Source organism: Stylophora pistillata, chromosome 2 (assembly GCF_964205215.1).
Source record: "Stylophora pistillata chromosome 2, jaStyPist1.2, whole genome shotgun sequence".
Classification (NCBI taxonomy): Eukaryota; Metazoa; Cnidaria; class Anthozoa; order Scleractinia; family Pocilloporidae; genus Stylophora; species Stylophora pistillata.
The window spans coordinates 31,124,315-31,148,803 of record NC_142520.1 but is presented as its reverse complement, the minus strand read 5'-3'; the positions used below and the strand labels follow the sequence as shown (position 1 = coordinate 31,148,803).

The window sequence follows — 24,489 nt, the reverse complement described above, 5'->3', positions numbered from 1 at the left end:
GGCGCCCCGCAGCATGTCCTCCGCTGACCATCATGCCTTGATTTTAACCTTGCCTAAATTTCATTTAGCCTCATAAAACACAGACCAAATTAGAACTAATGCGAACACTCTGTTTATCTCAGGGCTACCTTGTCATTTAATACTACAATTCAAAAGTAGAGGTTCTCTTGCTTGTCACCAAATTATCATTTCGTGAGAAAATTAGTACAGCAAAAACTACTTACCGGACGAATGCCTCTAGAACCTTGGTGTTCTTTTTGTCACCGAGATAATCGCCAATCGTTTTCTTGTCAAGACGTGGATTTTCACGCAAAAATTTGGCCATTTCCTCAGGATTAAGAGGAGAGGAAAGCAACCCTTGCTCTTGAAGAAATTCGATTCCTTTCTTGGCCTTGTTATTGAATTGCTCAGTACCAGCTTGAAGAATCTAAGAAGGAACACATCAATTGGTTTGAAGCAGAGTAGGCGGCATAAAGTAACAAAAGCAAAATCCATAATCTCTCTGAAAGTGATTCAAAAGTAATTCTCCAGACAAATGTAATCCAGTAACTGAGCACAAACTTTTTTATATGAAAAAGTTATTAAAATTTATAAATGATAGGAAGGGGGAGGGGGACTGTTGGTTGACTTGTTGTCCGGTGACTTTGTTCTACCTTCTTTCTCTGTCTCAGTTTGGCCAAAGTCTCAACTGCTGGAAGGTGGGAAGAGAGAAGACCGAGAGATGAGTTCAGAGACTTGTCATCACCATAATGATCACAACTCTTTGCAGCACGGTCTTGTGTGCTCAGTTCTTGTGATTCAACACCCACTGTCATTTGTTTAGCCATGGCAAAGCCAGAAGTTGGTGGCGACGGTGGAGACATCAGTGAGCATGAATCACATTTGTCATCTATGCCGGAATCGTCATCTGGCAAGGCAAGAGGGAAAATTCCACGTAGAGTGGATTTATCAAGGTTATGGAATACGGATGTAATTCACATTCTAACACTAAGCAGTAAACAGACCAACAACAGCCTGTCTGGCGATAAACGCTAAATGTAATCAATGATCAATTAAAAGTATTGTAAAGAAATTCCTGGTAAAAAATTATAGCAACGCGAAGGTAGGATGGCGGAAGTCAGAGATAAACTTGCGGCCTAACCTCCATATCTGCCGTGTACCGCAGAACAAACATGAGATGGCAAAATTAACCGCAACATATCTCCAAGGAATGGAAGTTGTGGTACGAAGTTCATTCCCAGTTGCATCATCTTTAGCTGAAATCTTCTCAGAATGGTCTGTGTCTTCTTTTCAAACACAATATGTACAAGACTCTGAAGTGGATATGGCTCCTTTTATTTGTAATAAGGTGAGAAGCTCATGTCTAGTTTTTGAGCGACATCTAAAATATAACACAATACAGATAAGTTACAACATCCCTTACCTGTCGTCTTGTTTGGACATTTCTCAGAGTTATTTTGATCTGTGGAATTTTCTGCTGTGTTTAAAAGCTGAGAGTGGCAGTGTTCTTCGATGTTCTGGACCACAGCAAGGAGAGCATCAAGAGAAAGGATATGTACACTATATAGGCTTCCAGCTGACGGAAAGGCGTTCTGTGGAAAGAATGGCCAAAACAACTAAGTTGCATTCTCATCATTGTCAATGAGAAAGAGTAGTTACATAACTTACTTTCCGTTCGAGACTAACAATGAATTCAATGAGACTCTTAGTGGAAAGAAAATCCCACTCCAAATATAGAAGAAAAAAAAATTCTACGATATCTTTTGTTTCTTAATGGCCACATCTTGTGTCGACGAGTCTACTAACATAGGTGTACATTGCAATCACCATAACTGGAAAAGCCTGGTAATAACTGTTAACATAATCAACTTAATTACAGAGCAGTCAGTACTGCTGAACCAATCTTGCTTCCACCTTTGATAACTATGACGTAATATCAAAATGTTGAATTTCCTTTTTTGGTGCTTCTTACATACGGCAGTGATCATTTCATATTGGATACACACTAAAACTACAAAGTATACCTTAGAGAGAAGTTTGCAGAGTTCCTCAAATACATTAGTGCTGTAAACATCACAGTCATAGTTCAGATAGAGTTCCATGACTAAATTTGGAACCCTGAAAAGCTAAACAAAGATAAGAGGTTATTTGAAAGAAACACCAAATTTTAACTTATTAGCTAATTATAATAAGTTAAAAGAGTTTTAGGAAGTCTCTCCCAAACATGCCCTTCCAAAATACCATGCCACAATACACAGAACTTAAATCAAACCTATGTCCTTACATTAACAGATGTTCCCAGTTGGGTTTAATTTTTTGACAAGAAAAACATCCTCTGATTTTAGAAGTTGTTGTTCCTAATGCTGTTGTTTTTATTGTTAGATTTGCCACCATTTCATATGTAAAATATTAGGCTGAGTATCACAGTTTCACATCATCTAAGGCAAAGGAGTGACCCCTCCTCTGACAAAAAAAAAAATGGACTTAAAAAATTTAAAGGTGTATCAAATAGAGGATATTACATGGCTGTTTAGAGAGACAAAATTTCTCTTCAAGTGTTGAAAAATACTTCACTTGTTTGCTTCACTAGCTCATGAAATGTTTTTCAACACTAACCGCCTCCCGGTTAGCTCAATGGATAGAGCGCTGGACTGTTGTGCGGTAGGTCGGGGGTTCGAGCCCCGGCTGGACCAACACACAAGGTCTTAAAATAATTGAGAAGAATATGCTACCTTTCTATAACATCAAGAAATGGTTAGATATTCTAGTCTTCTTGGATAGGGACAAATAAATGGAGGTCCCATCTCCTACAGGGTTAGGGGTAGGAGATGTTCATTTCCCACGCACGAGATTACTGCATGATGGCTGTCCTCCCCTGGGGTGGGGATGGGTGGGATTTATTGGGTGGACTACTTGCATGATTCGCATGTTCTGTTCTAGTCCTACCCTATTGCAGTAATGCAGTGAAAATGGTTAGAAGAGAAATTTCATATCTCCAAGTGGCCATGTGACATTCTATCTATTATATAAACACCATTGAAAACCAAATCGTTTCACTTTTCCAGCCAAAGGCGCAATTTATAATGTAAGCATAGCAACGGTGTTATTTCTACCTGTGAAGATAACATCTTATTTTCATGTGTGAAGATATCACATTTTTGCACCAAAGCTCACCTAGTATTTCATTGGTGTTTTTATAATATTCAAATAAGATTAGATTTAGTTGAACATCTAATGATAAAAATAAGCAAAAGAAGTTTTACACTATGTTTCGATGACGCCATGTCATCATTTTCAAGTGAAAAGAGAATAAAATTTTGACAACTTCATATATACCGTGCAAGGCGATAAAACGTAAAGTATGCTTGTAAAAAGTGACATATTTAAATAAAATTTAAATAGTTTTGTGCATTTTTATAATAATAGGATTTATCCTACCTGCATAGATATGAATTAAGCCTGACTCAGAGTCATTTTACACAGAGCCCCTAGGCAAGGATTAACTTACCCTGTGGTCACTGTAAATCAATGTCTTCCTCTGACCCGGTTTTATTTACATATTTGTTGTTTAAGGTGTGATTCCTATTCCCTCTCTTATATTTATATTTGTATCTTATATTTGTATTGTTTCTTTATGAAAAAACGTAATTTAACACAAAGGGCATCTAATTAGCTTGCTATATTATGCCCTTCTTCATACTCTTACCTTTCTTGTAATTGTTCATTACATTCTTATTTGTTGAAATGAAGAAAAAATAAAGTACAAATACAATACAAATAGTGTAAATTAAATTCACTTTACACAGTTGCAATTCTTGTACAAAATTTGAAGTATGCATAATTTGCAAGTATCACTGCTTTAGCTCCTTTAATTCTTGGTGGCTGTTGGCATTATCTGACTGAGCTAAAAGGTATAAATATGCTTTGAAAAAAACCCATTAACAAACTACAAGGACTAAATATATGTCACCTGGTTGACTGCATCTAGGGTGAGTTCTCTTTTCTCATAAGGTACAATTTGAGGATCTAGTGACAAGATATCCATGAGCTTCTTGAAAAACATCTGAAAAGGTTGATAAATAAAACACCAATGTTAGATCCTCTGGCTTTCATCACAAATCAGATGTAAGACCTTAATTTCTTGGCTCATCCTTGGTGTAAAAACCTGTGAAGCTCACGATTGATGTAAAACAAAGACAACAAAACATTGTAAACAATAGTGTACAGCAAAACAATACCTCATGAAACAAAGAAAACCTCGTCAGGTTTTTACACCTGCAAGGATGACCCAATTTCTTTTGGGTGGAAAAAATTTACTGAGCATGTAGCTTGCAAAATGCATTTACTAATATTAATGGGTATTGGGTATTGCAATGGGTATTTTTTCCTCCAGGCAACCCTTGTGCATTTGATTATTAGCATGCCCAAATTTGGGGGGGGGGGGGGGGGGAATAAATTGAGCTGGAAGTGTCAAGTCTTTCCAGAAGAATAAAATTGTTACTTTTTTTAAATACATCTAGGTGTTTGGCTCAGAAGAGAAGGTCTACAAAGTTTAGAATTTAAAGCTTAGGCAACAAGAAGAAAGTCTTAGTCACTGATTTTGCCTATTACAAAAGAATTGACCATCAAATCTGGCACTTGGGCAGGGCATTTGAACACAATTTTGGCCCCAATGGCAATAAGAACAAGCCAATCTTCAAAAGTTCAAATGCTCAGGGGGGTTGTCCAGAGGAAGATGCCACACCTGAACAAAGTTAGGAAGCCTTATTCATGGGCACGCCAAGGGCAACACTCAGGCTTATTAGACTTATCAAGATGTTGCTATCTTGTTACACTGAATTAATGATTGGAAAAGAAATATCAAGACAAAACATTTCCTTTCCTTTTCTAATTTCTTCCCTAAAAATCTCTCATTACCACACAAACCTCCATTTGGAATTTTAATTCTGTGCGAAGACCTTCAAACAACAGGAAGCACACTCTCATTGCCATGGTAAAGAGTCCAAGAACATCACACTGAATAAGCTGAAGAAATACGATGCAACAGGAAAATAGTTATTATTACAAAATACTACACAAGTGAAAAGTGCTCGATGTGTACTTTTCTCATCAAACTCAGTGGCGATTAGTCATTTTTGCAAAGTAAATGCCTGCTCAGCTTGCAAAGGTCTCAAAGGAATTGCCCCTTTTCCTTTTTTTTTCTTTCAGAAATATTATATAGGTATGTGGACTGGACAGAATGAGAGTACTCACATAACCTACATTTTGAAAACGAGATGCATATTTGAGCTAAAGAGGTCAACACCAGCACAATAGTGAACAAGGAAAGGAGTTCTTGTCATCTCCAGGAAAGTGATAAAGAATCATCTGTTCATAGCAATTTCGTTAGTTAGTCAACTGGTCTGCCCCTGGCCAGTTGGGATTTTTAAACTCAATGTTTACAATTTGTTTGTATTGGCCCTGAAAAGCCCCATTGGTGGAGTGCTCCATTAATGTTGTTATTATCATCATCATTATTATAATTATTATTTTACAAATAAAGCAAGTAATTTTATTTAGCAATAATTTCCATAAAATCCTCTAAAATACAAAATATTAACGGGGAAAAAACGATCCAAAATAACTCACTTTCGGCTCACATCTACTCCTTTTTTTTTTTGTCAAAGCATCTGGAAAACTATAAATAACGGAGTCAAATCTGAACAGATTCAAAGTCTAATAATCTGATAATTAAAAGCATATCTAAAACTATACAGAAAAGAGAAAGGTGAAGGGCAAATCTAGAACCCTACATACAAGGCTGCTAAAAATCATTAAACAATGTCAATGGTTCCCTTGGCAGCTGCGATTTCAACGTCACAATTATTATAGTCATACACAGCGCGGCGCTTCACCTGCGATCCTCGAAGGCAAACTACCCGCGATCCTTGAAGGCAAACTAAGGCTGACCGAAGGAGGGCAAAGGATGTCTTTGCTCGGATCCAGGAAATTGTTTGCGAGTATCGTTCCCCTTTCTTGGTGGCTATCAGCTCGGCCAATCGGCTGTGGTATCTTGTGCATTCCATCCCCATTCCTCCCGTAGATGTAAATACAAGCGGCGTAAACGAGCCATGCTCGACATCCAACACTCTCCTTGAGTACAGCCGCTTTTTGTCGTTTTCATGGATGCGATAAATCTTCTGCGATTCCTGGTCCATGTAAGACTGGCATTAGGGTAGCAAACCCTCACATCGAAGAATGCCGAGCTCTGGAGATCCCAGAAGCCACGCGCCCGAACGTCCAATCTTGCGTCTTGTGCTCTATTAGACCCTCTGCTGAGTTGTTCTTCAGTGATGTCTTGGAGAACTGGCTCGACCTCGACATCGGTACACACTATACTCAAAAGGTCGGCCTCGAGGTCTCTCAACTCATTATGCCGTTAAATAACAAAGCCCCCTCGTTTGCAAATCATTGCGTGGTCTACTGTGAAGTTTTCCCCACATGCACACACTGATGGAATGTCATCGAACGGCCAATCACAGCGTAATTTAACAGCATCGCAAAACTCTCTCTTGCTGAGGTTGAAACCATGTTCTTGAAGGGGAAGAACTGTGAGCCATACAGAGGAGCCTTTTTCTTGTGCTAGCTCTAGAGCTCTCTTGGTCTTCCGTGAAACAATTTGTTTTAGATTATCTGCAATCTCTGAAAGTTATTCAGCTTTTCCATGTTTGACAGCCTGACGCCCTGACTCGATGAGGGACTCGTCGGGTAGTTGATGAGTTTGAGCCATGATATGTTCGACAAGAGAAGATGTCATCTGAATAGATGAGGCATGTTCGCATGCCGCCTCGTGACATGGATTGCTCAAGGTCAGGCCCCCTAGGTGCACGGGTAGTGCTAGAACATCTCTATCCAGTTTGCTACACTTGCGCCCTACGATTGCTGGTTTAAGGACCTGGGAAATAGCCTCTTCAAGTGGCTCTAGAAGATCTTGGACATCAGGGAGAGTTCTTAGGAAGTACGTCCAACGATGCTTTAAACCAAATGTGTATGCGGCATAGCTGGCCTGCAGTTGAATCTGTGCAAATTCAGCCAGCTGAACAACTTCATTGACCCAGCTAGTTACTTTCTCGTTGACATAGTCCTGCAGATAATCTCTTGAGCCTATCACAGCTCCAAGATGCTTCTGCCCTTCTACTGTCACGTTAATGGCTGTATCTTTAAAGGCTTCTCTAACAAGTGCCTCCTTTTCTGGCTTTGCAATAATCCAGCACTTTTTTCCCTTTGGAAAGTAGCCAATGTCTGGACCGAATGTATTAAGACCATCCCACCATTGCTTGATATCTGAGATAGTGCCAGCTCCACAAGCATCACCTGCGAACCAGCATTGCTTTGCATCTGACATGGCCTGTAGACTTGTTATCAAGGGCTGGGTGCTGAGGGCATATATTGCCATAGCAAGTGGGTCGCCTTGAGTTGTTCCCTTGACTGATGTTATCTCTTTACCACCGGTGATAAATAACCGGGCTGAATGGCGATAGGTGTTTATGGCATAGACTGCAATTACAAGACAAAGAACGCGGATATTGTGTGGAGCCGCTGCCCTATTAAGGGCATTAAATGCATTAGATGCATCTATCAGCAGGACCGTGTCGGTATCATCTGCTTCGAAGATTCTATGCATAGCATGTATTGCAGCCTCACTCCCTGATTTCTGCCCCGCGCACAATTGTAACGAGCCACTTGCCTCAACAATGTCCCTCTTGGCTATGTTCATGACACATTTCCCGCATATTCTCCTGATCACTTCTCCAACTCCTATTGGTCTCACAGCACCCTCTCCCTTATCTAGAGGGATGAGGCGACTCACTAATAATGGCTCTATGGTCGAAGGATCTATGTAATGAGTACATAGAGTCTTTGCCATTGTAGCTATATAAAGCAAGTTGTTGTTATCATAATTATTATTATCACTATTATTATTACTACTTTACAAATAAAGTAAGTTATCATAAAAGATAAAGATACATATAAAGATACTCTTAAGTCTACATACCCAGAAAAGATTCTTGCACATGTCATCCTTTACAAAATTCATAAGTGATGGAAAAGTTCCAATGTGATGGGAACCAGATTCCAGAGCAACAGTTAACAGAGAAAGTCCCATGTGAATCATGGCTTCAGAGTTATGCCTGACAATAAGGAAATAATTAAAATTGATCTACTTTGAGACTGTCTAAAAATTAAGAGCTGGTACTAATTATAATCATAAAAATAATGATAAGACAAAAAAGGTGAAGAATAATAACATGTATCATTTAACTTCTATTCCACAGGTATCTATGAATTATAAATTTCAACTACATGTCTTACAACACATAAAAAATTAATAACCAAAATTCAACTACTATACTAAAATTTAAGGCATTAATAATTATATATATATATAAAAAAAAAAAAACATTACAACATCAAATCAATTAAGTGTGTCATCTATAACTGGGTAACACATACAGTAAGGGCTGGATTTTCTGACTCGAATGCTCCATGATATCATATTCCAGAGTTCAATTGTCTGAAGGCAGATTAAAGCTCACCCAAGGTTAAATTCTAATTTGGATTTCTTTATTCCGTTGTTCAAAAGCCTTTCAGGATAATTTTCCCTATTCCATTTAGAGCATCCAATAATCAAATTCTAAACAAAAAGAATTATTAATATTGCATTTTCTCTTAAACCTTTCAGATTTGAAAGCAGATTTCACACCAACCCTGGGTTATCTTAACCCAGCTTTGAACAACTTGGCCCAGGTCTTCTTGGTGAAATATCTTATAAGCATTTCAAATTCAGGAAACATCAAGAGTGACATCTTATTCTGTCAATTACAGCTTAATTTTTCACATTTCAAACTCACCTGTCATGGGGATTAATGAGAGAAATAAGAAATCTAAATAATTCTCGAATGCAAGGCAAGCCATAGGGAATCAAAGGACCAGCACCTACCAAGAGATACTGAAGTTAGTAAATGACAGTATATGAGACCAACAGAAACAGGTGCAACAGCTTAATATAACAAATTTATCCCATACCACAAAAAAATGAGACTGTGATGCATTAATGAGGCTCAAAGAAAATAAATTTTACTCAGAAACTAGGATACTATTGTTTTACCTAAAGCATGCTATTGGATGCCCTCACCAATACCTTGCCATTAAAGATGAAGACCCACTACTGAGTTTCATCCAAACAAATCTCAAATCAAAATATATAACCATGGTCGTTTAGAGTGCCTGGTATCACTACCTTCTTTAACAGGTTCTTGTGGGGTAAAACGCACTCCACGAGGGTTGACATAGTCATCCTGTTGCAGCATTGCTTCTGTTTGGCTTCCCTCTGCTGCTTCCGACAAGTCCTCTGACTCAACCGTTTCTAATGATGCAGTACTTCCCATCAATTCTTTCACATGACCATCATCCTCTGTCACGAGGGAGCTAGCAACAATATCTGGGCCAACCTAGTTTACACATTAATATCAACATAATTATATGACTATCATGATAATAACTAGAAAATTGACTGCTAATTAATTCCAATGAGATTCTGGTAAAAACAACCTCCCAAGTCAGACGTTAAACTTCAGACATGTAATAAATGTATTTATTACATGACTCGGGCAGTTAGAGGGCCAATAACTAAAATCAACCAATCAAAATGCTCTATTGCCGGTCCAATATTCTCTAAGTATTGGACCAGGCACTGTCCCGAATGGTCCCGAATGATACCGCAATTGTGTCCCTTTGAGCTTCAGTCGTATAATAAATCTCTTATTAACCAAGCTTGCTCGGGATCGTACTGGAAGAATATCAGCCCTCTGTCTTTTTTGTACGGACCTCGCTGTGCTCGGTCCGTACTGTCAAGACCTCAGGCCAATATTCTCCCAGTACGGCCCTCGCGCTTGGTTAATAAGATATATAACAATTAATAACTAACATTACAATTGATTTTAATTGTTAACTCACTTGCAGTGATCAAAAGAATATAATAGCACACAATGTAGTTTTTACTTCTCAATCTTTCTCAATTCCAATCATCTTTCTCCAGTTAAGCTCCAGACAATTCTGTATGCGCAGTTGATTTCCTTATAATAGGCATTTCCATCAATCAAAATATTTCATTTACAGTGTTCTTTTAAGTTCTTTGTTGTACATCGTGATAAGCCAGGTTGAATTTCATGATTACATATTGTTACATATTAATCAACTGAATTTACTTGGAATCACTATTTTTTAATTACATTAATCCTTCATTCCTAACAGTAGTTTGTGATTTGTAATTGCAACTCAGTTTGCATCTCAAGTACAATGAAACATGGAAAATTTGAATACTTGAGTCGGTAACATAATCCCAACTTTGGACCCAATGCCTGTCGCCACAGTTTTTAATATGTGATAAAGATGTTTACCTCTTCCACTCGTTTTTCACATACCACATCTCGTTCATCTTCAGACATAACAACTCCTTCCATGCTCAGACCATCCCCTTCTACCTCGCTACTCATAAGCTGTGATGCTATAGATGGCTCTTCCTCATTAAGAGCAGACTTGCCTGTGTCCACATTGGGAATAGGTTGTTCTGGTACACAATCTGACATTTTAGAAGACTCCTGAATGATATTTTCTTGCAGAGTAGGATCTGTTTCAGACACATTTTCATGTTTGATATCCTCTTTCAGAAGATCAGAGGAAGTTGCTGTTGTTGTTGCAGCTACTGTTGTTATTGTTGTTGTAGGGGGCATCTCTTCAAGGTGACCTCGTCTTGGTTTAGGGGACATATGCTTCTTTCTTTTTCCAGTCGCAATGGCTCCAGCTCTTTTGAAGACCTATTGGAACAACAGATAGAAATCAAAATAGATCAATTGATAGATACAGATACAGAAAGATGGGAGACTAGTTCAGTATTACATTCTAGTTAAGAAAATTTATTTACATGTTAAACAAAATAACTTTTCTTACACCATTTAACATGAGTAAATGTCCTCTTTCAATATGCTACCTAAACTGTATGCTCTGTGGACAGCATAAAACAAAACAGTTTAAGCAGGGTTTGACACTTGGCTACCTGCATTACTTGCCACTGGGTTAGTGATTTCTAAAATTTACTGGCCCGAAACACAACTTGGTAGCCCGGATCAATTTCCCTTGAGGTCTACTTCAACCCCAAACACGCAAACCTTTCTCTAAACTTATTGGCAAAGTCTTTCAAAATGATAAAGAATGGCATTTTTTGTTTCATTGTGATAACATAAATGTGTTATTTATGGAAAAAGCTAAGTAAATTTCAAGTGTGAGGCAATCATGAGAGACAATGTGCAAAGCATTGCAACATTGGTAGGGAGAAGACTGGGGAAGACATTGACCATGTCACTGCCACTTACAGTTTAGCTCCGCCAAATGTAAATACATTTCTTTATTGTTATTATCATAATGATTACAATTTAACCTTCCTTGATTTTTTTAATCAACTGTGAGCTTCAAGTAAACTAACTATATATAATTTCTTTCAATTTTTCTACTAGCCAGTGGGCTATTAACAACGGTTTTTTACTAGCCCTACCAAATTTTTACTAGCCTCAGGCTACCGGGCTAGCAGAGATGTCGAAGATAGTTACTACTTACCTCAACTAGAAATATCCACCACAATTCATCTTTTCTTGGGTGAAAAATCCCCAACTATACTTAAAAGCTTATGCACAATCTCTCAATCTGACTTGAGCTCACCTTTCTTATATTAGGGACCATCCCTGACTTAAGCTCTTCTTTAAATTGAGGGAGTCTAAGGAAATTAAAATTAAAATGAATAAGAGCTGAATTGTTTGCATGCTGATGTGCATTTCAGTGGTTAACTTTTTTTTTGTAGTAAAAATGCAGTGTTACAGTTATTTGTGTAGTAAGTACTAATTTTAATACTTTAAAGTCATAGCCCTTTCAACCCTAGAATTGACTAGGATCTAATTTCTCCTAACAATATCACTATAATTATCAATATCAGTATGATGTTGAGGATGCCCCACAACTTGCAGCATGCTTGAGTGTAATGGAAGTAGTTAAAATAGCTGTTAGAGCTATTACATATTATGTCAGGTAAAACATGTTGACTTCCTTTGCTACTTGGATCTGAGGGTATACTGACACAATAACAGGGAAAACCACAGGTGCACATCAGAATACAAGCTAACCTTGAAAAAAGAAGTTGCACCATGTCCATCAAGGTCTGTTCAGCAGAACGACGAAGTAGTTCTTGATAAGGAAAAAGAAAAAAATTATTTTTTTTTACCTCAAGTCCACAAACGTGGTTACTACGAGTTGTTTCATTTGGTGATAACTTCAAGAATAGAGCATTAATTCTTCTTCTTCTTTGCTGTCAGCCTCGAGGCCATTTCATCGTACACTACTAGTTCAGGTATTTCATTGATAGAGAAGTCATCATATTCTGTGCCATTGGGCGCATTCAATCGCAAGTTACAGTAGTTTATTTGTCTCACTTAACAACAAGTGTGGACCACTTCACACTAATGTTTCAATAAAAGTTTTTGTCTAGGGTTATAGCCAAGTGTTTGTGGTTTATTTTTCATTAGAATCCAAAAGCTTCTGAATGCTAAAAGTTTAGGGTCTCGGCTCATAGCCAGGATCAGTTTATAGGGAAATAAATACAGTATCTTCAGTGTAATACCTGAAAACCAGCTTTTGAGTGTTTCTCACTAATAGCTAAGTATACTGACACAATAAACAAGTATGTTTGCACTTCCTTAAAATTGTGGGGTTTATTTAAAAAACATGATTTTTGAATACTTAACCCAACCAAACACTACAATTTTCAAACCCTTAGTGCAGATTTAAAATATGTACGCAGTAAGGACCATAAGTTCACAACCTACAGGCGTGGAACAATTAGATTGTTCTAAAGTACTTACCACTGAATAAAGGAGTAAGTTTGTAAAGAAACTATGTTGCTGTTTCAGTGGGGGATGTAACAAGATCACTTGGTTTTAACAACTGAGTTTATAGTGCAGTAAATGGTTTGAACCCGGGGGTAACATGTGAAGGTGTAGTCTGATCGTCCGGGTGAGTGTAGTCTTGAGAAGGACTGCTGTCGGTGGCAGTGACTGACGTTTCGACAACCTCTGCGGAAGTCATCATTAGAGTCAAGTGAATGATTGTTGTCAGTAGAATGTTCTTATTCCAGTTCGTGTGAAATGATCGGTTGGTTTTGCCGTGATGTTATTGGCTGTAAGACTCAAGTGACGTAAGTCGGTCGTGATTGGTCATTTTCGGTCTGTCGGTAAAGTTGGGTGGTTCTTTTTCGGTCGTTTGTGATGTATATGTTGTGAATGAGTCGTTTGTATGGGGCGGGTAGTTGTTGACATCTGTTTAGGGGAGTCTGTTCTAAGTTAGTAAACCAGCTTTCCAGAGTCAGTCATTGAAAATAGTCAGTACTGTAGGTTAGGCATTGCGCAGAGTCCCAGTCAATGTTGTGGTTGATAAGTTGATGGTGTTCAGCAATGTGATTGCTGACATCACCTTTCCTCGTCGCCCGTCTGTGTTCAGTCAGTCTTGTTGTGAGGTTTCTGCCAGTCTCACCGATATAGGAGGCTTGGCAGTCGGAACAATTGATCTTATAAATCGTTCCCTGTCTGTTCCTCGGTTCGTCTTTGTCTTTAACGTTGGTTAGTAACTGACGTAGTGTGGTGATCGGTTTGTGGGGGACGCGGATATTGAAGGGTAGTAAGATGAAGGGTAGTAAGATGAAGGGTAGTAAGATGAAGGGTAGTAAGATGAAGGGTAGTAAGGGTAGGACTCTGCGCAATGCCTAACCTACAGCACTGACTATTTTCAATGACTGACTCTGGAAAGCTGGTTTACTAACTTAGAACAGACTCCCCTAAACAGATGTCAACAACTACCCGCCCCATACAAACGACTCATTCGCGACATAAACATCACAAATGACCGAAAAAGAACCACCCAACTTTACCGACAGACCGAAACAGACCAATCACGACCGACTTACGTCACTTGAGTCTTACAGCCAATAACATCACGGCAAAACCAACCGATCATTTCACACGAACTGGAATAAGAACATTCTACTGACAACAATCATTCACTTGACTCTGATGATGACTTCCGCACAGGTTGTCGAAACGTCAGTCACTGCCACCGACAGCAGTCCTTCTCAGGACTACACTCACCCAGACGATCAGACTACACCTTCACATGTGTTTATAGTGTAAATTAACCACCATAAGGAAATTCTAAGCAGAAGCTTCAAGTTTTAACCCTTTGTAAGAAATGTAGCTTGGAAACTCTTAACAGTGGCCAATTTACATTATCACCTCAGTTGATAAAACAAAATTTATCTTACTCACCACTAAGTCTTGTTTCAAAACAAATCCTGAAGCAGGACTGCATGATCTCACAAACTGACTCATTTGTCATGTGTGCACCAACAGGTGTTAGCAGCAGTGTCCTTAGCACCTGACAAACATCATATTAAATACTTTTATAACCATATATCAATGTGGAGGTAGTTTTTTTCTTTATGTTTGAGTAAACTTTAAACTGTCACAAAAAAATACAACCTGACTAAATAACTAGCTCTCTGACTTCTTTCCTAAATTTCAACTCAGGTAAGGGAACACATTTCTCTCATTGAATATTCTCGCCAGCTATTTTACACAATGCACATTTTGCCTTCAGTTTAAGAAGCATATTCATTTGATATCCAGAGACTCCACTCTAATGAAGGCCACAGGGTAGTAGAAGTTAAGTTTTACCCAGAAGGTTTTGGGCCTCTACCTGTTAAAACAACCAGTTAGACCATTTTTATGAATTGCAAGAGAAAAACTGAAAAGGGAAATACTGGCAGGCTCTGAGGGTGTACTGCATTACCCAGACCACCACATACCGGTACATCTACATTGCAATTGCTGTAGTTCAAAAGTCATCACAAAAGGACAACATTGGATTCCAGATTCCAAATATATTCTTCATCAAAGCAAAATTATCTCACCTGAAGAATCTTCATGAGTACTACTTCATCACTGCTGGGGTCTGTGCCTACAAATCTAGCATGAGTGACAGCATCAGCCAGATTCTCAATACCAGATGCTGCACTTTCACTGGCTGGATCTGCAACACAATACTCTCATCAATAAAAACTGGTTTAATGAGCTTCTCCTTCAGTTCACATCTATCTTCAAAACAATAATAATTGTTTGAAAGCTTCCTTTGGAAAATTGTTCTTCTATGGGTATGTTACTGTATATTATCATGCCTGGATGTTGGGTGAAGTACAATTCCTAATTAAAAAGTAACCTCCTTGCTGCTGGAGAGATTGCAACCCCTCTCTGTCACTACCTTTACAGTACCTACATGCACATTTTTTTTTTATAGTCCCTCTAATACTACTGAAGAAGTGTTTAACCTCTAAACTTTCAAGCACACATTTGCACAAACAGTGCACCGGTCTCCAAAGCTTTCCCTGAGCTGGAACTCCCCACTAAATAATTTGAAGAAATACAGGACTTCTATAACCACTTTTAAAAAGGCAGCCCAAAAATAGTTTTTTTATCAAGTTACAATGAGGTAGAACATTTTGGTCCAAATGCATTTAGCTGTGCAATCTCTTTTTGCAATTTTTTATTCCTTTTTTTAAATCAAACCTGTTGATAGTGTTTCTATACAGATTTATTACTAACCATAGCCATTAGAATTGAAGGCCACAAGCTTCTCAGTCGAATAACAGTTGAATTACTCTCCATAAACAGAGCTAAACGGTGTCTTAATTTATTGAGCAGATCGTATTTCATCCACTCAACTTAAAAAACAGCTTTGGTCACAGGTGAGTTTTCCTGGAAAGAAAACTTCTCTCACTTGTATTTCCAAAAAACTCTTAGGACAGTTTACAATGAAAGTCAAAACCACAAGCCCGTGGTTAATAGACACAATCTTCTTTCCAAGCTGTCTATTCCCAGTTTGAAAGATTTTCAATCTGTTCATCTTTTTGCTTCAATGGAAGAACATTTAGTGTGACAATCAAAGCCAAAACAAAATGCACAATGATGGCCAATGAAAGGAAGGATACATACCAACAAGTCCATAAGACAAAAATTTGTTGACAGACGATAACGCAACACCAGTGACAGGTCCTGTTGTGTCTTCCGACCTGATCACATCAAGAAATGGACCCAAGAAAGTGTTTACATCAATTTCACTTAAATCTGCAACAAGATAAGCAGACAAAAATCAAAATGAAATGACATTAAGAAATATTAATAAATATAATAATATTCATATATGAACAATGCATTTAATTAAATAATTTCATAAAATCTATAAATAGTTATTTCATTAAAATTCACTTGTCATGGCTTCCTTGAAAAATATTTCATGCTTTTATAGATCCCCATCTTCCAAAGAGAGACCAACCACAACATCAAGGTTGCATGGAGAAAGCCCATGAAAGATGGCTAAATTCTTCCTCTGGATCATCATCTACTATACCCCAGATCGAAATATGGTGTCCAATTTGAATTGCCATTGTTCTGGATTCACTAGCCTCATCTTCACATGGAAACATCAAAGGATTATCACATGTGTGAGATGCTCGAGAGTCCAGAACAATGGCAATTCAAATTGGACACCACATTTCAATTTGGTTTATGTCCTTGCAAAAGAAGTCCCTCACTGCTCTTTTAAAAACACAACATCATGAACAAACTTCTACACTTTATAAATCACAGTCAGCATAAGTAAAAGGACAGTTTCTTTTCTGTTGTAAGACACATCCAGTTCTTTCTATCGCCATATACCTGCAGATTGCAGTCTTTTATGTGCGTTTACGTGTATCTGTTATCAACACATATTTCCTAAAGCTTTGTTAAATTTACACATATACACTGGAATCAGTTGAGGAGTGCTTGGCATGATTATGCTGGATTTACTTGTGTTTTTTTTAACTAAATCAGTGAACTTAACCTATTGACGTCCAGTGCGCCCATATGCGCCCATGGGGACCCACACCCTTTCTACGCCTTGTGACGTCATCACTTTTAACCCTGGAGCACGAATTTGAGCACATACTTGAACAGGTTGAAAATATCTTACAGACGATACCAGAATGAGCGCAATTGAGTGACGGAGATTGGAGGAATAGCCAAAAAACCGTGTCACTTTGACCTGAAAATCTGCACGAAAATCGTGTTTCATTACCCACCTACCTTTCCGAGCATGTGCTTTGAAAATAATGAGTAGTTTCTGAAAAATCTCTACACCAAAATGAAGCCTACTCAATTTCCAGCAAGTGAGGAGAAACTTCAGGCAAGGAGAGGGGAAAAAAAGGGCAGGAGAAAGAGAGAAAACTAAAAATCGTAAGTGGGGCATGACTTTTCAATCCAAATGTCGAAGTTGTGCTTTCTGTGCGTGTCCAAGATTTTCAGGCTGCCATTTTGCATTTGGATTGAAAGGCCGTCGATTGCACGAGCTGTCAAGGGGTTTTTGGTAAGTTTGAGCTTTTAAAACCACAACAGTGATCCGAAATCTGCTCGACTAGCTTCAAAACACAGTTTTCCACAAAAGCTGCGGCCATTAATGGATTACGTCAATTTTGGCCACAGGTTTACCCATACTAGAAAACAATTGATTCATAATTTTGTAAAAACCTGTTTCCTAAGGAAACAGGCTTCGCTCTTGTGTCTGTATTCTACAAATACTAACCAGAAATAGTGACAAGCTGGTCCTTAAGTTGAGAAAATCCATGAAGTAATGGATCTTGTTCTTCATCCTGTATTTGTAATAAAAAAGATGAATATCATACTGTAGTAGAAATACATATCAGATAAATTTTTAGTGCCCCTTCCTCCAATACAGTTAGAGGAGAGACTGAGTAGAGAAGGCTTCAATTGATCACTCACTAGTAAAGTGAGTATTTTAAATGGCAAGGCACCCTTCAATGACATAACCAATTTTAAAACAACTGCAATGATTAAAAACAGAAATATAATTCAAAAACGACAAATTCAATCTACATGGTTCAGAGCCAAGCCAATGCAAACCTCATCAAAATTAATTTTTAGATTAGGAAAAAGTATCAATATAATGCCGGTTCATCGAAGTAAGTAATTGATCGCTGTCCACATTTAAGGCGATTTTGGTTTAGGATATCAAATTAATTCCCAGTAAACAACGATAAACCATACCTGGTGACTGTGAGAGACCCCACGAACATTTCTTCGTAAAGCCGCCACAACAAGAGACATTTCCCCTTGAACAATGTACACGCCATTTCGGGTAGACATCTGCTTTAGATCTTCAACTTTTGACATGAAAAAGTAGAAGCCGATTGCAAAATTACTCAAGATGATTGTTTCAGAACTTAACTTTCAGCCTGAAATTTTCTGACCATGCATTTTTCAAAAGGAAAAGGAAGAATTGTAAAATGTTGAAAGTCCAGTAAAATCTGAGACGCATTCATGGGGGTACATTTTGGATGGAAGATCCGCTGACGTCACAAGATTACACGCAGGCGCTAGAGGAGAGCAGTCTGGGTAAGACTTGAAGACTTGGCATTAAGTGTCATGTATGACTCATATAGTGTACACCTTCCTTTAGCCCTTCTCGTCCCATGCGCTTTGAAGTTTCTATCTTTCTAGTCTTGTTCTGGAAGTAGGACACCGACCAAAGTGTAATACCACCATTTTAAAACTGTCTTGAATGTGCTGAAATACAGATGCTACAACTTTGAATTGTGTTTGGCAACCTAGCAGTTTTTGACAACAGTTTTGCACCCTTCTCTTCTTTTTGAATAATTAGGAGCTAGACATAAAGGAATCTCAGCTTATCCCGATTTCTGTAGTGTGAAGTGACTGGAACTACGGCTCTCCCCCTACCAGCCTTTTATCGAGCTTCCCTTGTGATTCGCTCGTGTTCGCAATTAGCCCCTATCTGGAGATGGGCTCCTGCCCCTATGGCATATTAAAGTATTTCGACACTTTGATAAGCTTTTTTGTTATTACTATTATCATCATTATTGTTATCACTATCATTATTATCATTAGTAGTAGTAGTAGTGGTTATGGTCGTGGTAGTGGTAGTACCATTAATATTACTATTATTAGCTATGCTCCTTGGTGGAGAGACCAGACAAGATCCAAGTCTCGAACCCAGACCCCTTGGCCCAGAGTGAGTTATACCGCTCTATCCACATGACCGGTCCGGCCCCGCTCGCGCAACCCTCTGAGAGAAAGCTAACGTGTGCCGTACGGACGGGTTGACGTGAGCCAGTCTGGAAAAAGCCGTCCGGTCCTGCTGCCCTTACTTCCCTTTGTTGCAAAAACTTAAAAGAATAAATAAAGGACAAGTTTTAATTCCATATTCATTTGTGTTCGTGTGGCTGCGTGTGCCCTTCTATCACTGAAGATAAGACCTTTACTTAAACACGATAATAATTAAAGCTAAGGGCTTGAGGGGTCGTGTATTTAGTTTATACATAATTTAAACAAGAAGACCAGCTAAATAAATAAAAGGCTAGCACTAACATCTTAATCAAAAATAGAGAGTCATCATTTTTATGGCGGACAGGTGAAGCTAAAGCAATATTAAATTTAAAATCTCTAAGATAAGGCTTTGTTTTGAAATTTCGAAACAGCTCATTCGGGTTTTTGTGCAAGATATTACGTTCATTTAAGCCTATAGTATTCCAAAAGATTGCACCTCTACAGGTAAGGGAATCTTTCATAAACCTAGTATTAAATCTTGGAACTATCAGTGGATAGTCTCCTTTCAATGAATAGCCATTGGAACGTTTGATGTAAATATCCTTGTATAATAATTGTGGGAGAGACTCATTACGTGCTTCATAGAAAAGCTTAAAAATATCCATCTTGTAGAGTGAAAATAGAGTAGACCAGTGGTTATAATTGAGCACGTCGCATGATGTCATGTCTTTAGGCAGGTTATTTTTACGGTGGCCCACAAGTGCACACCGAATTCTAAATCTCCACACCGAATTCTAAATCTCCACACAGAATTCTAAATCTCCACTCCGAATTCTAAATCTCCACACCGAATTCTAAATCTCCACACCGAATTCTAAATCTCCACACCGAATTCTAAATCTCCACACCGAATTCTAAATCTCCACACCGAATTCTAAATCTCCACACCGAATTCTAAATCTCCACACCGAATTCTAAATCTCCACACCGAATTCTAAATCTCCACACCGAATTCTAAATCTCCACACCGAATTCTAAATCTCCCCACCGAATTCTAAATCTCCACCCTGAGTTCAAATTGCTCACACCGAATTCCAAAGATCTGGGAGACTGGACCGAGTATTGTTTCATCGAATTAAATTATGGGGAAAAGAAAATGGCGACTAGAACAGTAGGGTTAAAATGTGATGACTGTGGCGCAACGATATCTATTAACCGATTTTGTTCCAACTGCGGTATCGAGCTTGATCTCGGAAAGCTTCTGATAAAGTATTACTTTAATGAGGGGTACGAGTATGAAGTTATTTTGTGTTTTTTGCAAAAGTACCATGGAATCCACATGAATGAATAACATTGAGCAATAAACTGCAAAAACATCAATTTCACTTAAAACTAAGCAAGATATTGCCCCGAAAACAGAGTAATCAATGAAGAACAACACTAAACCAATGCAGGAAAGTCTCCCTGCAAAAACATTGCAGCATCTGCTCAAAATATTGCATCTTACCCTATACGAAAAACACAACTTATGCCCCAACGGAAAGGATCGTGGATACGTACACACAATTGGCCAAAAGTAAGAGCCAATAGAGACAAAGGATTTTCGATCCTTCTAGCGAGTACGAAATGGTTGTGAAACACCTCGTATGTGACTGATACCGAGCACGAATCTCTACCAGTCTATTTAGTTAATCGGCAACTGACGAGATCCACAAGATTAGGATCGAAACCACGGTCTTGCCTGACCACCTACAGAAAATGCCGAAAGACATTCTAACGGCAGATGGGCTACTAAACGCCCGGGGCCAAAGCAATGCCAATTCGATGAAACAATACTCGGTCCAGTCTCCCAGATCTTTGGAATTCGGTGTGAGCAATAGTCCATTTCACAGTTGTGCTTGGTTGCCAAGCCTTTGAACGGGAGTGAGGCTAGAGATGACCTTGTTATGATACAAACCTTGCTACCTTTCAAATGTAACTCATTTTGTTATCATGCTAACTAGATACAGGTCTCTATCACAACAAGGTCATCTTTATCTGAATCTGAATCAAAGGCTTGGCAACTAAGTACAGAACTGTAAAATAGCCTATTTGAATTCGGCGTTGAGATTTAGAATTCGGTGTGGAGATTTAGAATTCGGTGTGAACAATTTGAATTCGGCGTGGAGATTTAGAATTCGGTGTGGAGATTTAGAATTCGGTGTGAGCAATTTGAATTTGGTGTGGGCATTTCGAATTCGGTGCAGAGTTTTTGAATTTTTGAAAACCGGGCTGCCCGTATTCTGACCTTCTCCAGTTATGACACAAGCGCTGATCCTCTTTTTGTGCAACTTAACTGGAGACGGTTAGATACTCAGCGACAAATACAAGTGGCCACCATGGTCTATAAATCTATACATGGTCTTGCGTCCGACTATCTTGGTTCTCTTTTCACTAAATATGATCCTCCATATAATCTAAGGAACTCTGAAAACAAACTAGCTGTTCCATTGCCCCGCACCAATTTCCTGAAAAATAGCTTTAGCTATAACGGTGCGGTTATCTGGAATAGCTTGTCCCCTGAATTGCGGCAAGCAAAATCACTTCAATCCTTCCGAAATGGTTGTCGCAATTTCTTCGTCTGAATCGACAAAACACACACGGCATCTATGTAAAGCAGAATTTCTTTATTTTTTTTCTATTTCACTTTTAAATTTTAGATCATGTTTATATAGATTAAAATAGATTGTAACTGTAATAATAGATTGTAATAATATTATCATTTTATCTGATAGATTTACCGTGTCTAAATAATAAATAAAGTCCAAAAAGTTCAAAAGTTCAAAATTCGGTGTGCACTTGTAGGCCACCGTAGTTATAGATAATTCTAGCTGCTCGGCAGTGTAATCGTTCTATGGATCATAACAAATCCGAATTACTGCATGCACCCCCCAATAATTGACCATACTGTACGAACGGCAGAATTACTTTAAAATAAGGATCGCGTAGTACCTTTATCGGTAAAAATCTAGATCGTTTCATTAAGTCTAACTTAGCTGCAAAGTTCTTCTTGATTTCCAGAACATGCGGTGTTCATGTAAGCCACAGGTTGTCCAAGCTCTGTCACAGGCTCTTTCACAGTGAATAATTAAAGAGTTTGTATAGTGGTTTAGTTGGACTTGCTTTTAAGCTCCATAAATGTAAAGTTGTGTGAAATAATCAAAGAAATAAAGTCTTACCTTCGTAGTGAGTAGTTTTCTAACACCAACTCTTCACACATACTAAGGTACCCCGGGTAAACTCATCGACTTGACTAGATCGTCGATACCGTCCATCTTAACTGTTTTCAATGGATTTTTACAAATATCCTCTTACTCGTGTGAAGAGTTGGTGTTAGAAGACTATGAGGAGGACTCGTTGAGAGAGATTTAACTAGGTTCCAGGTTGACCGCGCATTAACGGTCTCTCAGCTGCACAAGAAGTTCCTTCCACGCATTAGCAAAATTCCGAACGGCCGTTAATTTGAAATTCTCGCTGAATTGGTTGCTCGACAAACCGACTTTTGTGGCTTTTTTTTCGGTGAACTCAAAGAGCAACTATTTGGCTTTCGTGCTGCCGAGTTTTGATTCGAAGGAAAGTATTTAAGTGTTGTTTTCGAGCGATTTTGGCGAGCATGTGTCAACAGAAATTTTCGACCTTCCCGTATTTTATGCACGGCAATAGGCTAGTTTCGAATTGTTAGTGCGAGAGAGTCTGGTAATTAGTTTTTAGCACCAAGACGAGGCTGAGGGGAATAGAAGTTGTCTCAGCATGGCCGCGAATCCTGCCAACTTTGCCGATATGAGAGTATCTGAGCTTCAAAAGTTTTTAAGAGAAAGAGATATTCAAATTTCTATTAACGGTAAGAGTAGGAGAAGAGCAGAACTACTGGAGCTATGTAAGAATGCAGCGGAAATAAAAGTTCCAAAAATTGAAGAGGAATCAACGAAACGGGATGAGTTAAATAATTCCAAGATAACACTGCCAGGAGGAAAATTACTTCCCCATCCGACTTGGAGACGTGCACGTCAGTTTCTTGCCTTTGGGTGAAATGGAAATGAATCACAGTAAATGCTGTTTCAATGGAAAATGTTAAATTTTAAAAATCAGAGTATGGAAAAATATCTAAGGATTGTCCAAAACCTCATTAACCCTTTGTGCTCTGATAATCTCTCTCAGTCATTCCAAGAGAAGTTTTATAATACATTATTAGAAGCTGCCCCTTCATGTGTAGCTTTGCAGTTTATAACAAAACCCCCAGTCCAGGTTGTGAGCGAAGAATAACTCTTGGACCAGATCACATCTGCTGACATTGATCATGAGGAAATAGTAGAATATGCAGAGGTGTATTCCCTTAAAGAGTTAGCTGACATATTTGTTGCTCAAAATAATTGTGAAAGTTTGGAAAATCCTACGTATGAGCATTGTAGTAGCTTTTTAGAGTTTCTGCATCATTCTGAGTTTGTAACTGAGGTAATATTTCAGAAAACATTGAGTCAAAGTACAAGTAATTTAAAATTTTGGTTTTCACAGAGGGCAGGGAGGATAACTGCCTCCAATTTTTACAAGGTATGCCACATGAAAGAGACAACCAATTCCAAAAATACAGTGAAGTTGTTAACGAATTATTGTCCTCTTAGTGAGGACAGCACCCCACATCAGTTTTCTTGGGGTCACGAGAAGGAAGTTGTGGCCATCAAAGAGTATATCAAGAAACATAGAACAAAACATAGGGGTTTGGAGGTTTTTCAAAGTGGTCTTATCGTAGACAAACAGTATCCATATGTGGGAGCTTCTCCAGACAGAATTCAAGTTTGTAAGTGTTGTGCCAAGACACTTTTAGAGGTAAAGAGCATTTTTAGCGAGAGAAATCTTCAACCCCATGTTGCAGCAGCTCACTGCCTTGGTATAGTGGCTGGCAAATATTATGTAAAAAAAGAAACATCTTGGAGTTATCAAATGCAAGGACAGCTAGCTTTAGCTAGATTAAAGGCTGATAGTTTCGAAAGAAACTGTTTGGGGCTGCGTCGGTGGGAGTAACGAAATAATTTGGATATATCAACAAAGTTGAAATGGTAAATTGGCCACCGTAATGATTACAAAAGCTGACGTTTCAAGCGTTAGCCCTTCGTCATTCGCTCCGACGAAGGGCTAGCGCTCGAAACGTCAGCTTTTGTAATCATTACGGTGGCCAATTTACCATTTCAACTTTGTTGATATA

The 24,489-nt window shown here is 38.5% G+C and overlaps 1 protein-coding gene and 1 pseudogene across 3 annotated transcripts in view; both read right to left on the bottom strand.

Annotated features, from left to right (window-relative positions):
* The window catches only part of LOC111328016 (Golgi-specific brefeldin A-resistance guanine nucleotide exchange factor 1), a 32,682-nt gene extending 14,152 nt beyond the window's left edge, over nt 1–18,530 (bottom strand). For 2 of the 3 annotated variants that reach the window (XM_022932359.2, XM_022932360.2), the window contains exons 1-17: nt 18,234–18,530; nt 17,752–17,818; nt 16,125–16,256; nt 15,047–15,165; nt 14,403–14,511; nt 12,213–12,273; nt 11,755–11,809; nt 10,440–10,856; nt 9,281–9,491; nt 8,892–8,976; nt 8,036–8,171; nt 4,927–5,025; nt 3,971–4,063; nt 2,025–2,126; nt 1,424–1,592; nt 654–907; nt 225–427 (exon numbers count right to left, since the gene is read on the bottom strand). In XM_022932359.2, the coding sequence (XP_022788094.2) occupies nt 225–427; nt 654–907; nt 1,424–1,592; nt 2,025–2,126; nt 3,971–4,063; nt 4,927–5,025; nt 8,036–8,171; nt 8,892–8,976; nt 9,281–9,491; nt 10,440–10,856; nt 11,755–11,809; nt 12,213–12,273; nt 14,403–14,511; nt 15,047–15,165; nt 16,125–16,256; nt 17,752–17,818; nt 18,234–18,359 (2,438 nt within the window). In that variant the 5' untranslated portion in view covers nt 18,360–18,530. The remainder of the gene's footprint in view (nt 1–224; nt 428–653; nt 908–1,423; nt 1,593–2,024; nt 2,127–3,970; nt 4,064–4,926; nt 5,026–8,035; nt 8,172–8,891; nt 8,977–9,280; nt 9,492–10,439; nt 10,857–11,754; nt 11,810–12,212; nt 12,274–14,402; nt 14,512–15,046; nt 15,166–16,124; nt 16,257–17,751; nt 17,819–18,233) is intronic. The other variant, XM_022932361.2, reaches the window with a different exon arrangement.
* LOC148738309 (uncharacterized) lies at nt 5,814–8,026 on the bottom strand (annotated as a pseudogene).
* Nucleotides 18,531–24,489: the final 5,959 nt, after the last annotated feature.